Raw genomic sequence first — 15,380 nt, 5'->3', positions numbered from 1 at the left:
ACTGAAAAAAGTGAACTGCATTGGTTATGATATGGGCTGCTGAATGCAAATGGGAGTGGGATGAGAATATGCACATATGCAGAAACACAGAGATAAAAAAATCGTATGTGGAGTATACAAATAGTCCCCATACTTGGTAGGCCTTGGCAGCATGGCAGCATGTAATAGAACAATAAGGGATAATGTAATTTAAAGAGATTGTTTCATACATTGTTGAGTCCTGTGATGACTGAATCTAGTGCTGTCCTGTGCTGTAGACTGATCCTGTGGAGCATGGTGCTTGTTCACAGCAGTTGGTCAGGCTCTTATGATATAGTTATGATTGGTTAGTCATGGGATTGTTTTACTTCTGTAGAAGAGGCATAAGGCTGGTTTTATATGTAATACATCTATTTTTAATGTAGAAAGGTGGATATGCGTGTACGTATCTCTAGCACAAAACTGACCCATCTGATTCAGGCTAGAGGTGTTAGAGGATCATGGGGGTTTATGGCTTTATAATTTTTGTGAGCACTAGGCAAGCAGCTGCCTACTTTTAGACTGGAAATATTTCTTCCTGTGCTGTCAAAATGAGTCAGGATGACAGAATTTTATAAGTACATACACGTGTGCATACAAGGACTAGGTTATTCAGGAAATTATTCTAGAGTGAAGTTCCTATGATGCAGTAGATGACAGATATCTAGTATCAACACATGCTTTATAGGAAATCCATCTACTTTACAGTGAATACATCCAAAAGGATAACAGGATTTAAACTCCTTGAGACATCTTCCTTGCTATAATGAAGAGATTCTTATTAGTATTTCCTTAGAAAATTACGACAGTATAATTCTGTGTGAAAACATGCTGCCTAAGAAGTTTGCATAAAATGGTGTGGAAAAGGATATGTGATAGCAGCCCTCACAAAAAGTTACTGCAGGTATCGGGGTTAGTAAGTAATAGAAAGATCTCTGCTTCCTATTTGCCAGTATATTTGTATCTACTTTTTATCTAATATTATAGAATAGATATATAAGCAACACAGGAAAGTGAAATCCTTCTGATCTTTCTACATTACTGACTTAATATGTTTTGTATACAGATCAATGATCTCTCTTTTCTGCTCTCTATATGGGCTGTGATTCTTGCATTTTGGTTTTATAGTAGTCCATTTTTCTGTTCACTCCCATGGCACCTACACCTTGGTGAGCAAGATACCCTGTAGCCTTTGGAAACTGTTCAAGAACTGTAGGTTGAGGAGAATTCTAGGTGTCTGTTTTATAAGCTGTAGGTGGTTATAAGTTAGTTGTTAACTGCTTACTCTGTTGCCTTTTATATACCAATTCTCAGTGAAGTACACTGGATTTCGAGAGGAAAAAGACACCTAAAGTTTTTTCTACTGTCAGCTGTAGGTAAGACCTTAGAGCTCGATTCAGATTACTTTATCCAGATTTATAATTAGGCACATGATACGAAATGCAAAAACCTAGCATATGTCTAATTTCCAGGTGAAATCTCTGAGCCAGGCTCTTCAGATCAGAGGAGGTACAAAGTCAGGTAGACTCCCATGCCTTGGGCTATCTGTGACTGTTGAATGTAGGGTTTTATTAATAACAAACTCTTTTCGTACTCTGCCATATAGGTATTTAATTGCTAGACCTGTCACTTACTGTTTGTAAGCTCTAGGAAATGTAAACAAATATATGGGAAAATTAAAGTGCATGATACATAAGCAAAACATAATACTTCACTGATGGACAAAACCATGTTAGATGTATTACATTAGAGTATTATAAAATGTCACTGCACAGTTCAGTTTATCTATCTTATTATATACATAGAGACTGAATAATATTTATGAAATGTCCTTATCCTGGTAATTTCAACCTCTGTTTTGATTAGAAGAGTATTGGAGTTTTATCGTAGAAACTTAGTAAACTCCATAAATCCAAGACAGATATTTAAAAGAAATACATGTTTTGTGAGATGCTATTACAAAACAGAATTGTATTTTGATAACTTTTTTAAGAGGAAATGTACATACTATTTTTTTTCCAGAAAAGAAAATAAACTGTGTACAGTCATATCCTTGTAAGACTTGAAATGCTGTCTATTAGCATCTCTTGCCCCAGCACTCTGTAACTGGGAACAAATGAGTTGTGTTCTTTTACCAGATATTGTTTGACTCTATTGTAGGTTAACAGGTTTTAATTGATTTATGGTCTGAGAGATTCATAACAGAAGATCATAAAAGAAGACAGAGAAACAATCATGAAATCTTTCTTATTTTTTATTGAACCTGTCAGATAGATTGATCATAAACTCATCTCCTGTAGTCACTGGAGAAAGTCACAGTCTGGAAGGGCTCTTAAAAATTTTCTTACATTTATCTTTTAAGGACTGTTACTTAACATCCCCGTAGTAGGATGGAGCTTTTTAAATACAGAAAACTGTGGGGTTTTTATCTAAGTCAGAACAATGTGACTTTGGCAAAAGAAAATATAAGAAAAAAATAAATTATGAAGTATTACTTCCAGTGACTTTTTTTTAATTAGTTTTTTCCCCTCGATACCTGTTTTCCAGTAGTTATTTTATAACAAAGCCAAATGGGACACCTGAAATCTTTCATTTGAGAAAAGGAACGACTCATCCAATATGAAATACATAGTGGAGAACAGTTACTGAAGTAATGAAATCAAATTAGTTACACTGAATGGAAAAACATTTTTCAATTCATTATATTTGTATATTCATTTTAGCTTATTGTGAAAATCTTACAGTAGCAGCTACAAATCAAAAGACATTATAGAGTATTACAGAATAGTCTTTTTCAGCACAGAAGTATAGCATCTGATGTACTACAAAATTCCCATTCTACCTGTAATAGATTTTTTTTTATATAATTTAAATGAGTTTTTAAGAATATTTATGTCTGAAAATACAAAATAGTGTGTCTGCATGTTTCTGTTTACCTTAGGTGTTGTGACTAAAAATAAACAACTCTGGGAGATTATCCTGTGCATGAAAAATGACCATTGTGCTGGCAAATAATAAATATTTCATAATAACATTGATGTTTACTGAACATTGATCTATACATCTGCTTTTTTGAAAGTATATTGCTAGATCTTAATCCTATGTGAAGAATTCATAATAACTGAAAGTTAAAGAAAAAATAAAATTGGCAACTAATTTTTAGATGAGCAATTTCTAAATTTTATTGAAGAAATTAAAATTTCCCCTATATGGGACACTGGGAAATTTGTTAAAGGATTAATAGGAACACAGTAAAAAATCCAAAGTTTTCAGAATGTTAACAAAAATGGCCATCTGTATTATGGCAGTAAAAACACTACAGCTGCAGTGCTCCTAAACAGAATACTGTGTGCTGTAAGATCTATATTTTATCCTTACAGCTATTAATAATTACACTCAACTGGGGAAGAATTTTTAAAGCAGAATTTTATCTTTGAAGTGCTCAACTACCATATACTGGTAGCAATAAAGAAGCCCACAATTTAGTTTCATATTTATACAATTGTGAGATTTATAAATTTTTTTATTTCCCTTCAGGACAGCTGCCATATTAACCTTAGGACCCTGCACTTATCTTTCCTAGCTCTGGACGGAAGAGCTCCTTGAAAGCTATGGAAGAGTGGCTTGTAGGGCTCAGGGCCTGGGCTGAATATCACTGTATTGAACATTAAAATCTAACTGATTGCTGTGTCCTAGAACTTAATGTTCCGCTTTTGATGGACAATGAAAGCCATATATCAGAAAAAACCTAGGTGTATAAGGAATTATTATTCTTTTATTCATCAGCTTGAGGGCAGTAACAGTCCTCCAGAGGAAATATATTCTGGCCAGAGTGCCGTGGAATGTTGTCCCTCTGATGTTTGTCAAATGTGAGAGCAATAATCAACAAAAATATTTGCTAATGCTGTTGAATCAATAAACAGAGATGTTCTTAATAAAGCTCTTTTTCCAACACCATTCAAAAATAAATAAATAAAAAAAAAAAGTCTTGCTTTTGGCTTTAACCTCCAGACAAACACAAAGAATGTGCAAGTATAAAATCCTGCTTGAAGTACAACCAAATCTGAAAAAGAGGCTGGAGACTTTTGTGCACAAAATTAGAATAATTACAGAGAAAGTGCAAAGAGGGTTATCCTCAGAGAATAAAGTTCTAAATTATGTCATGTCCCATGAATTGAACTATAATAGCATTTGTATGCCTTGGATGATATTCAGGTGTTGATATTTACTGATCTGGTCAGCCTAGCTCTCACATTTTTAAGGTGAGATTCATCTCAAACTACTGTGGTAGTCTAAATACCTCAGATAATATGCACTCCCAAAGTACTTACTCCTCTTCATTGACAATACAGGGAGCTTAGCTCAGATGGAGACCACTGCATACCAACAGCAGGAATTAAGTAAGATGAAGCCCATCTTTTTCTCCACATTTCACCAGACCAAATTGTGTCTGAACTTGCATGTAAACTTCTGTCAGACAAATAAGAAACTTAACCTATGTCTTGTCAGGGTATAATTTGAATAATTTCTGAGAAAGTATATAAAATTTCTGCTAAAATTTCCATTTTAAGCTATCTGACTATGGCCTTATCATTTAAAACTTTAATGTAAAAAATATAAAATGAAATAATTTTATATTAAGTGATAATATTTTAGGTTTAAATAGATCAGTCATCAGCATGTTTCAATGTAACAGTTAATAAGTGCCATGGGAAGAAAATAAAAGGAGTGAGTAGCATTTTACCAGACTTTGAAAATGTTCATCTTCATAACTTCATCATATTTTCAAAGTTCCATATCACTGGCAAAGTAGTCTTACTTCTCTCTTTTTAATCATTCCATATGAAACATATATCCAAAATATTTACTAGTCAATGTTTGTTTATAGTACAATAAAGTTAGTAACGAGCTTAATGAATGTAGTAACTTCACAGTGGCTGCATATAACATGATTATGGAACATAGTCTTTTATTTAATGTTTGGTTATTTCATTTTGAAGAGGAACTTTCACAGCATGCTCTCATCTATTAATGTTTAAACCTTCTAGTTACAACAAGTATGAAAACTGTGCAAATAGAAATGTAGCATTCTTAGACTACTCAATTAAAAGGATCTGAATCATTGAAGTTGACAATCTCTTTTTAAGACTTTATTCTTCGGCTTGTTCTTTTACTCATCTATATTGTTTTCCATTCTTCCATCCTTCCATTAAATTTGTGTTTTCATTACAGCTATTTTCTTAGACCTAGACTGACAAAAATTGTCTGATATAAAATTTTGTGGCAAACTCATTGTGGTCCATCAGGCCTGAAGGTATTTGTCAATTTTTTCCAGTACAGCAAGATCCTTCTGGAACGCTCTTAGTCATCAGTTTTCCTGACTCAACTGAAAGCAGCTCTATCAGTCTCATTCAACTTCCTAGGGACATACCGTTATCCTGAACAATTCTCAGGAGACTGTGTAGTGGTGCTTAGCAAGCTAAGACTTTCTAATGTGCTCATAGGATGTCTTTATACCGTTAGGGTGAAAAGGAGATCACCCCAAACTTATGTACTTGTTTGAATTCTTTCTTATCCCAAGTAATCTTAAGGTAAAATGCAAATGGAAATATTTATTCACAATATTGAGAACAACCATTTACACATGGTTGTGGAAATAGGCAAGGAAGGGAGAGAAAAATCATGCTTGATCTAATTACATTAAAAGTGAAAATTAGAAACATCTTACCCTCCCCCTCTCTTTGCCTCTCCCTGGCCCTGCTACTGAACCTTTTCCATTCCATGGAAAATTCAATTTTCTTCTTCAATTCCACATGAAGAAGAGAAAATTTAAACCTTTACTGCGAAACTTATGTTTAGTTCTTATCTAGGAGATGATATGGCCTCTCTTATTGAGCATAATAAGCATTGCTTCATCTCACTGGTAATGCACATAGCCTTGTTGTTAGACCAGCTGTCCCCTCTTATGTTTTGTTGAGTTGTCCCTTAACTTATATTTTAAATTCTTCCTTACAAGAGTGGTGACGTGCAGCTCCAGCTCTACGATACTCAGTGGGTCACCATTTGACTTTACTTTCCTGTGCTCCTGACACTAAATTAGTGCCAGCACTGACTCTTTCTCTTTTCCATGAACAGATTAATTCACTAAAATGTCACATGGATGTCCCAACTGCAGTGGAAGAAAAAAAACCAAAAAACAAACAAACAAACAAAAAGATTAATTTTCTGCCATTTTAATTAATTAAATCAGATCAAAGAAATTCCAGCAAGATTCAAAGTTAATACACGTAGAGGAGCAATACAGAAGAAAAGGATTGACAAAATAGTAAATGCATGAAGGGGAAGAGCAGAAAAAAATGTCACACTTCTTTCAGGCAGCAGCCACTTGTTAGAGCATCTTGTTTCTGTGTGAAACTGCAGCCACAGTATGCATGTTTCAATGTCACCTGCTTTCTAACGCAGCTTATAAAACTATACATTTACAAACATGGGAAAATACAGGTCATTACTTGCTCTTGGTGGCTGCCAGATATAGTTACAATGTTTTTGGTCTGACAGTGAGTTTGAGGTAATAGACTTCTAACATCCTTTTGAAATATATCTCTCTATATAATATATATAATACAGAAAAAGAGGATATATGTATACACACACAAATTGTCTTCATATATTTGGTGCAACCATAATACTTCACCACTTTGTACACTACTTCCTGTTACTTGTCAGGTAGCAAGTGGCGATCTTTGAAGTTCTTGTTTTGGTATGTATCTGCATGGTTGCTCATATAGATATTTTAGCTGAGAGGACTTCAGAATGGAAGTTAGTTCTAAATTTAAAATTAGGGTACAATTTTATATCTTCGGCTCCTAACTCAGAGACCTGTTATGGAAACTCAGTACATGTTTTATATTATTTCAAAAATAAATTTAAAAAATCATTAAAAAGGGAAATACCTCTGTGCTTAGGTGAATATAGAAATAGCAGAATTGATAAAAAAATAATAATAGGTTTTGTTGGAAGCCTTCTGTGTATTTTTAAAATCTGAATTAGTCCTTATAGAGCTTGTATTTTCAAATCTCATTATATTTTGTTTAGACTTGATTAACTTTTTTTCAATAAAAATATTTATAAATATTAAAAATATAAAAATAATATTATACTGTATTTTGGATCGAATAATGTTAATTCATCCGATAAGCAAATATAAAATTTTGGCTGAACAGAAAATGGGGAAAACAGATAAATTAGAAAGACAAGTGTAAATGAACAGACATAACCCCCTCCAATTCTTCCCTGCATTTTCAATTTCATGAAAGTTAAGTATCAATAGTTCCCTATTGCAAGAATAGGTTATCTCTTGGTTATACTCAAAACAATGTCAAGAACCCTATAAAAAAAACAAAAATTGGTTTATTTGTTCTGACAAAAACAATTATCTTCTTTTCTTAGCAAATCCACAATCAAAACAAAAATTGTTCTTCCTCTCTAGATAGTTTTCTTAATTTAATGTAAAATAGTTTGCTATACCTGAATTTGACTCAAACCATAACTATTGGAAAATTTTATCTAAAGAAAAAATCTTTTAGTAACAAACTGTTAGTAATATTTTCAATGAAATCTGTTACAATCTGTTGATAATGCTGCAGACACGTCATAGATGTTCTTTTTCTGTATCTGACATACTATACGTAATGAAAATATTACTCCTTCAAGACTGAATTAAACCAGAATCACTTATGTCTTGTATAAACAGTAAGTTATTGTCTGTGTGAGGAAATAATGAAATAAAAATAAAAAATAAAACATCAGTTAAAAAAAAGTTTATCTACTTCTCACAGTAATTAACAGAAAGAGAGCTTTCTCTGCTGTCTCTAATCCTGCTGGAGCCAGACTGCCTTCAGACCTAGAATGAGAATAGCTGAGGTGATTTAATTGTTTGTCATAATTTCTTGTGAGAAACAGTGTTTATAAGCAGAGGTGTAGTATGAAATTAATATAACTATAAAGCTCTCAAAACCATGCCCTTTAGTTCTTCATGATGCGGTAGCAGGCAGCATGCACAGGAATTTATTGGAAGTCTGCTTTGTTCCATAGAGTACAGATCAACATATAGTATGTAGAAATGAGAGAATTTAGCTTTCCTGTGCAATCTTCATCCTGAGCCCTCAGGTAAATCCATCTTTATACAATGTTATCTGAAAAATTATGTTCTGTTTAGTTTTTGTTTTTGTTTTTTCTCATGGGATTGCACTTCATCAGGTCACTGAATGATTGACACAGTGGATGAACAGCTATTTTACCTTTCTTGTAACCCTGGTTCAGTGCATGGCCTCAAATAGTATTTAGCACAGAGTATTCAAACCTGTTACTTCTCCAAGTGATAACCAATTTTACCTCTCTGATGGCAGAAGCTAAGAGACCAGCTGACAGCAGTAGTGGAGATGAAAATTGAACACTTCTGCAAACAAGACCAAGTATTTCCAGAGAATGCCCAAATAACATTATATATACATGTGTATGTGTGTGTCTATGAAAACTCTATTAACGTAATTTAGATTAGATATCACTTCTCCTAGACAAGTCAGCTATCATATGCTGGGCCTTAAAATCAGTTTCTGAAAAGCATTACCCTTTTCAGAACCGAGGCAGCACTAGAACAAAACTGAACTTTTATTTCATTTGTATTACTCTGCAAACAATACATGTCTTCAGTTAAAAAAGAAGCAAGAATCAATATTCATTTTAGACAGCATTGGAGAAATAATAAGGATTAAAGCATGAAAGCTACAAAGGAGAACTTTGATATTAAGAAAATTGGTTGTTTATCTAATCTCAATAATTTCTTCCTGATACAAGGTTCCAAGTCTACATCTGATTTTAGAGTTAATCTGTGCTAAACATATTCTGTTTCTATTCATGTACAATAGGAATTAATACTGTGGGTGCCCACTTGAAGCAGGGACAACTTTGCTTTAGTTACACCTAACAGAATGATTGAGTCCTACATGTTAGTGTTAGAAGAGGTGGTCACATTCACAATGCTTATTTCGACTCTGTAGTTTAGACTAATGCCTACAGTGTGCCCAGGATAGATCAGGAGACGCTAATCAGTCATGGGCAGAAGAGTGTCATGATGACGAGAGTGTTTTGACACTGGAACAAGTTACCCAGAGAAGCTGTGGATGACCCATCATTGGAAGTGTTCAAGGCCAGGTTGGGTGGGGCTTTGAGCAACCTGATCTAGCTGAAGATGTCCCTGCCCATGGCAGGGGGGTTGAGCTAGATGATCTTTAAAGGTTCCTTCCAACCCAAACTATTCTGTGATTCTAAGATTCTATTATTTGTTGTTGCTGCTATAACCTTTAATAGTGTAGAATCTCCAGCAGGTATAGATGTGAAATGCCACTGTTCAATTAACTATTACGGACGTGACCAAAATGCTTGCTTTCCATGAATGCTCAATATCAAAAGTTAGCTCATAACAGTAAAGGCTACACTGAATCAGAGGACACAGACTGCATTAACACCAGCACACTGAGAGCATATGGGCACTCTAGTCAGAAATTGTGGTACATGATACACCTTTCAATTGGTAAAGCTCAAAGGAATATTCCTTCTTGTTCTGCAGCCTCAGAAGAAGCACTGTGGTGTTCTTTATGGGACTGGCAGAGATCATTGTTTTTTATTAGTTGAGCAGTAGTGTCCAGCCTCTCTACTGGCGACGTCAAATAGAGGACAAGCCCTTCCCCATGACTTGGAGCTGCATTTTGTATACCAGAAAAATGAATGACCATGTGTTTTAGGACATCTCCCCCACATTCTGCAACTTTTGCTGCAGATATAATATTCCACTTTGTGGGGCTGGAAACAAGCTGTCCTTGATAGTACTGATTCTTACTTTTCTCTGAGGAGCACACCTGTAATGTTATTAAATCTTTTGCTGTGTTTTGACATTTGCTGTGTGATGGACATATTTTATTTGACTCCTGTTCTCTGATAAAAAAGGCCTAGAAATAAGTAAGAAAGAAATAAATCAGTTTTTCATGCTACCTTCAACTTTTGTGTGAGTTAACAGATCTTCCTGCTGTAGCAGTTCAGGTGGCAATCTGACACTTTCAGCAGTAATCATGTCCACCTTTCTCTTTCACACACAGTTAGGGTTACCTGCCTTCCAGAAATTCCAGGTAAATGGTCAATTAACATGTACAGAGCAATTTTACATGAACTTTTAGATCTGCCATTAATGGAAACTCTGACATTGTCCATGGGAAGTCCCACCTGCACATGGTGAATGCCATAGAATGAAGTATTTTGTGTTGGGGCACCACCTTTGATGCACACATGGGCCACAGAATTCCAGTCTAATGTCTCATTTGGAATTTGTTGTCATTTCTGAATTTGGGTACTATAGTGAAGAGGTTTTGAAGTTTTAACAGAAAAAAACGTGTGTGGTACATTGGTTATAAGCTTGCTTCCTAAACCAGCCTTACAACTAAATTAGCCACTAAGTTATATTTAACTTTTTCACCCTTTTCAATTAAAACACAAACAGCATTGCTGATAAAGAACACATTCCTCTCCAGTACTCAGTAGCATAGGAATCACACAGCTAAATTAGAACTCTGTTAAAATAACTTGCTTAAAGTACTCTCTCTCTCAGTGTCCTGCTTGTTAACATTATCTTTCATAGTATAATGGGAAGATTTGAGAGTGTTTAGCTGTACCTTGTAGAATTCGCACAGATCTGAAAATATTTGTGTGTATTTGGTCCTGGGAAATATCTGTTTAGTAGAAATTTAACTAATGAAAGACCTGCCTTGAATGTGCTTTTCTAGTTATTTTAATTTACTCTTTTATTAATGTACAATTTAGTTCATATAACAATTTAATATTGCAACCAGTTTTGCAAAGTTAGAAATCTGGAGTTCTGGATATGACAAATAGAATATGACTACATGTATATTTCATTTAAAAAAGAAAACCAACCCCCAAATCAGTATTTCTAGGAGATAACTTTGCGTACTTGAACAAATGAGTTATCAGTTCAGTGATAAGAACTGCAGCCTATATATAGTAAAAAACTTTGCATTTAGCATGTATTGTGTCAATAGCTAATAGCTAATAGAAAATCAAGTTTTTTTGGTATTCCACATGTGGTTTTATTTTTCCTTTTCCTTTTAATTATATCACAGAAGTTTCCACAGGTACATCCAAATTCTATGTAGCTCAGAATTAGCAAATGCCAGCCTTTAGTGAAGAGATATTGAGAATGCCTGATCTAAGTAATTTCTAAAATAAATTATGCTCTAAAATGGCCTAAAGACTGTATGAAAGTGTATATATAGTATAAATGTCCATTAGAGTGAGATGTCGAAACACATGTAGGGCTGAATATTTTGACCAACACCTGTAAGAACTATTGAAAGCCAGCTGGAACATTTTGAAATGCATAAATCCTCCTTTAAATGATCTATTCTTTCTTTCCATCAAAGCTGTTAAAATAATTTTAAATAGTTTATTTTTTTTGTTCATTATTTTGTTAACAGCCAGATGAAGAAAATGAGATTATTAATGAGAATGAAATGTCTCTGATGCAGTTTGTATGTCCTAATGAAAAAAAAAAAATCTATTAAGAATTTTTGTATTTAAGTATGTCAATCTTATTCCATTACAGAAAGGGCAATCAGCCATGTCTCTAAAGAGACTCTCCAGCATCAGTATTTCCTAACATGATGGGTTTCCTAGTAATCTAGGATATTTGATGAAACTCTGCAATGTAGCATTGCAATAGTGCAATGAAAAACGCATCTATGTCACTACATGGTTTAATTTCAGAGAGACAAAATCTGATTTCAGTTTTGGGGATTTTTTTAACTCTTGATCATATGTGCTATGTCTACTCTAGTATTGGCAAACCTAACCTCACACAACTTATATCTTAGCTGAAAATTTTTGATACAGATCATTTTGGGTTTTGTTTCAAATAAAATTTTCGAAAAAGGGAAACATAATTTCTTGTAGCTCTTCAGAGTTATTCAGAAAGAAGGAAAAAAAACCCACCTATATCTGAAACTTTGATTATGGTCATACACAAAAAAGCCATCTAGTAAACTAAGACATGAATTTAGACCATATCAGGTACTTTGTGGCAACTACTTGAGCATGTTCATATTAACAAATGTGGTGCAATGACAGACTATGCTATGACCCAATTTGGTCCAAGATATTAGGAAAGTTTTTGTATGCACACTTTCTCCACAATATGCATAGTTAATGCAAGTTGGTTAACTTGCATTCAGTTGTGCTTAAAATTCTCCTTTTTATTAAATATGGGTAGAAGTTAATATACACAATCACAGTATTAGTAGGATATTTATGTACCAGTAATTTACCAACCAAGGCTAACATTAATTAGTGCCCATAACACTTATTTATCCTTTCTTAATACCTGAGATTTGGTTTCTGTGAGGTAACTGACACAGCAGGGAGTCAGGTGATGAAGGTTTGTCATAATTAAATATGCTTGTGTTTTGCTGAATGATTTCACACATGCATACATACAAAACCACATGCACACACACATGCATTCACAGAAGTAGTTTAAAGATACAAATTTTGAACATAAAATGGATAGCTGTAATGGGAAACAACCCAAATTTCTCCATAATAGTTACTTAACTAGTAATAAATAAATTCAGATTAGATTACAGTGAATCACTGTTGCCAAATACATTTTAAACAGTACAATATTTTTTTTTCTTTAAGAAGTATACACTTGAATTTTTCCACCATTTATATAAGATTTTTTTTTTTTCATTTTCCAGGTTGACAGGTATGAATCTACCTTCTCCTGTTATCAGCAGTAAGAACTGGTTACGACTCCATTTTACGTCTGACAGCAACCACCGACGAAAGGGATTTAATGCTCAGTTCCAAGGTAGGAAACCTAGAAAAGTGCATCAAAAAAGACCTTTGCCTTTAAGCATTGCTAAAGTGGTGGTGAAATTTGAAATTTATGTTTAAAAATCAAGAATGCAGTAAAAAGCTGACACACTACTAGTGCTTCTACACCGAGTAGCTGTTATCCTTGTGGGATCAGGTATCTCTAAGGATTTACTTTTGAAAAAAGTATCTGTGCTTCACATTGTAGTTTGCTCTAAGTATGTATTTGCTTGCTTACTTTTTCTATAAGCAATTTTTTTACATTCAGTCTGATCTTTGTTTTAAAACCATGCTTGGAATGCAACTTGCAGAAAGTCAATTCCACACAAAGGCATACCCCTATCTAAACATTGTCATCCTTCATTACTCAAAATCTAACTCGTATCCCAAAGCTGCATTCATCATCTGGAAATATAACTCATCCTTAGCGTAGCTAAGCCTGTATTTCAGGCTCCTACATAGATTTACATATACAAATTTAAAAGAAGACAAGAGGATGTCAGTGATGCTGTCAGTTGTCGCGTATGTTCAACCTAGATTCTCGTTAACATGCAGATTTTTTAGAATGGAACCTTTATTGATTATTGTACTTCATAAATCATTTTCCAAGATCAAAGACACTTTTTATATGGAAGTTATATAGAAAATAGAAGAGCTTTTTAATTTATCTGTGCTTTTGAATTCTGTGTTTACATAGGTATTTTAAATCATTTCACTCCACACACCATCACATTATTTATGAGTTTAGACCACCCTTTTTTCCTGAAACTATAATGCCTGTATGATGTTAGAAATTACAAATAAACTGCAATAATTATATGTTTCTGGTGACTATGACATGAATGTGTAATGGGTGTAAAACAATTTAACATACATAATTCTTTTCTTTAAAAAAATAACCTGTCAATTTTTGTAAAGAAAGAAATCTGTGAAATTCCATTTTATTTTGGCAACTCAACAGTAATATGCATTCTGTAACCCTTGGCACTTAGAACATATTTTTACGAGGTTTACTGAAGATGCATATATAATACCACTGCTGATGACTATGAATTTAAATGTACTGTTTATGTTAACTCTGTGTCTTAAGCCTATTAACCAGAGATCACAAAAATAATATGGCTTCTCTTGCTGATGCACCAGTAAACTAAGAATCAACAGAATAACAAAGGAAGTTTGGGATAGAGTAACCAACACTGGAAAATTTTGTTCTTTTTCAATATAACTTATCTCTAGCTGAATACTCACCATGGAATTAGACCTTTAGGGAAATATCTGGGGAGATATTATTTCAGAAGTATATCTGTTGCTCTGCATAATACATCGTATATTGGGTGTAAGGGTAAACCTGACATCTATAATACAGCTCGTGAATGAAAAGTGGAAGTATCTTATCACAATTCAGATTCTTACAATTATGGAAATTTCTTAATTTAAATCATCATTTTAAAATACAGGTGTATACAATTTACTGTATTAAATACAAGGTTATCTGAATTATATCAGTCACAGCTATCTATCTTATCAGGGTCAATAGCAGTGTAATAGATTCCTATGTTAGTGATATAAACATCGTGAACTGTGTTAAAGCCTAGGAGACAGACTTTCAACACACATAAGATGAAAATCCAGAGTGATATCAAAATATGCTTAATCTAACAGCTTCAGTAATTGCTTTTTATTACACAGCATTAATAATTCTATTATATGTGTATTTGAGAACTAAGCAATAATTTGGGATTTTATTGTAAACAGAAGTAACCATGATATTTACAGCTAGAGAAGCCTACTAGTACCACAAATCACAGAATAGCAGAGGTTGGAAGGGACCTCTGGAGCGCCACTAGTCTAGTGTCCTCCTCAAAGAAGGGTCACCTAGAGCAAGCTGCCCAGGACTATGTCCAGGTGGGTTTTGAGTACCTTGAAAGTCAGAGTCTTCACTACCTTTCTAGGGAACTGTACCAGTGTTTACCCTCACAGTAAAAAAGCTTTCACTTATTTTTAAGTGGAATTTTGGACGTTGCAATTTGTGCTTATTGCTTCATGTCTTGTCAATGGATATCACTGTGAAGAGTCTGGCTCCATCTTCTTCACACCCTCTCATCTCACAAAGTATTAAGACACGCCAATAAGATCCCCTCCCCAGATTTTCTCTTCTCCAGACTAAAATGTCTTAGGTCTGTCAGCCTCTCCCTTACGTTTTCAGAAGCTTATTTCTGCTAAAATGCAACAACTTTGACAGATATTTCCATCTTAGGTGCCTTTCTTATGTAAAATAATCACGTGAACCTACCATGAAAAAAAAAAAAAAAAAAGGGAAAAATCGGTGAAATGCATGAGCTTGTCTTCTGGGCAACCATTCCCAATAATGTAAACGGACTTTTCCAGAATGCCTACATATAGCTGGAATTGATGCATAC

General features: G+C 34.0%; 1 protein-coding gene across 1 annotated transcript in view; it reads left to right on the top strand.

The window, feature by feature from the left end:
- Positions 1-15,380, top strand: part of CSMD1 (CUB and Sushi multiple domains 1) — a 1,203,943-nt gene that overhangs the window by 706,746 nt on the left and 481,817 nt on the right. Inside the window, exon 6 of the mRNA XM_013299736.3 lies at positions 12,843-12,955. Within this exon, the coding sequence (XP_013155190.2) occupies positions 12,843-12,955 (113 nt within the window). The remainder of the gene's footprint in view (positions 1-12,842; positions 12,956-15,380) is intronic.

The sequence above is a fragment of the Falco peregrinus genome, chromosome 7 (genome assembly GCF_023634155.1).
Source record: "Falco peregrinus isolate bFalPer1 chromosome 7, bFalPer1.pri, whole genome shotgun sequence".
NCBI classification, from domain to species: domain Eukaryota; kingdom Metazoa; phylum Chordata; class Aves; order Falconiformes; family Falconidae; genus Falco; species Falco peregrinus.
The sequence above is the reverse complement of the archived record's forward strand: the minus strand, read 5'-3'. Positions and strand labels throughout refer to the sequence as shown.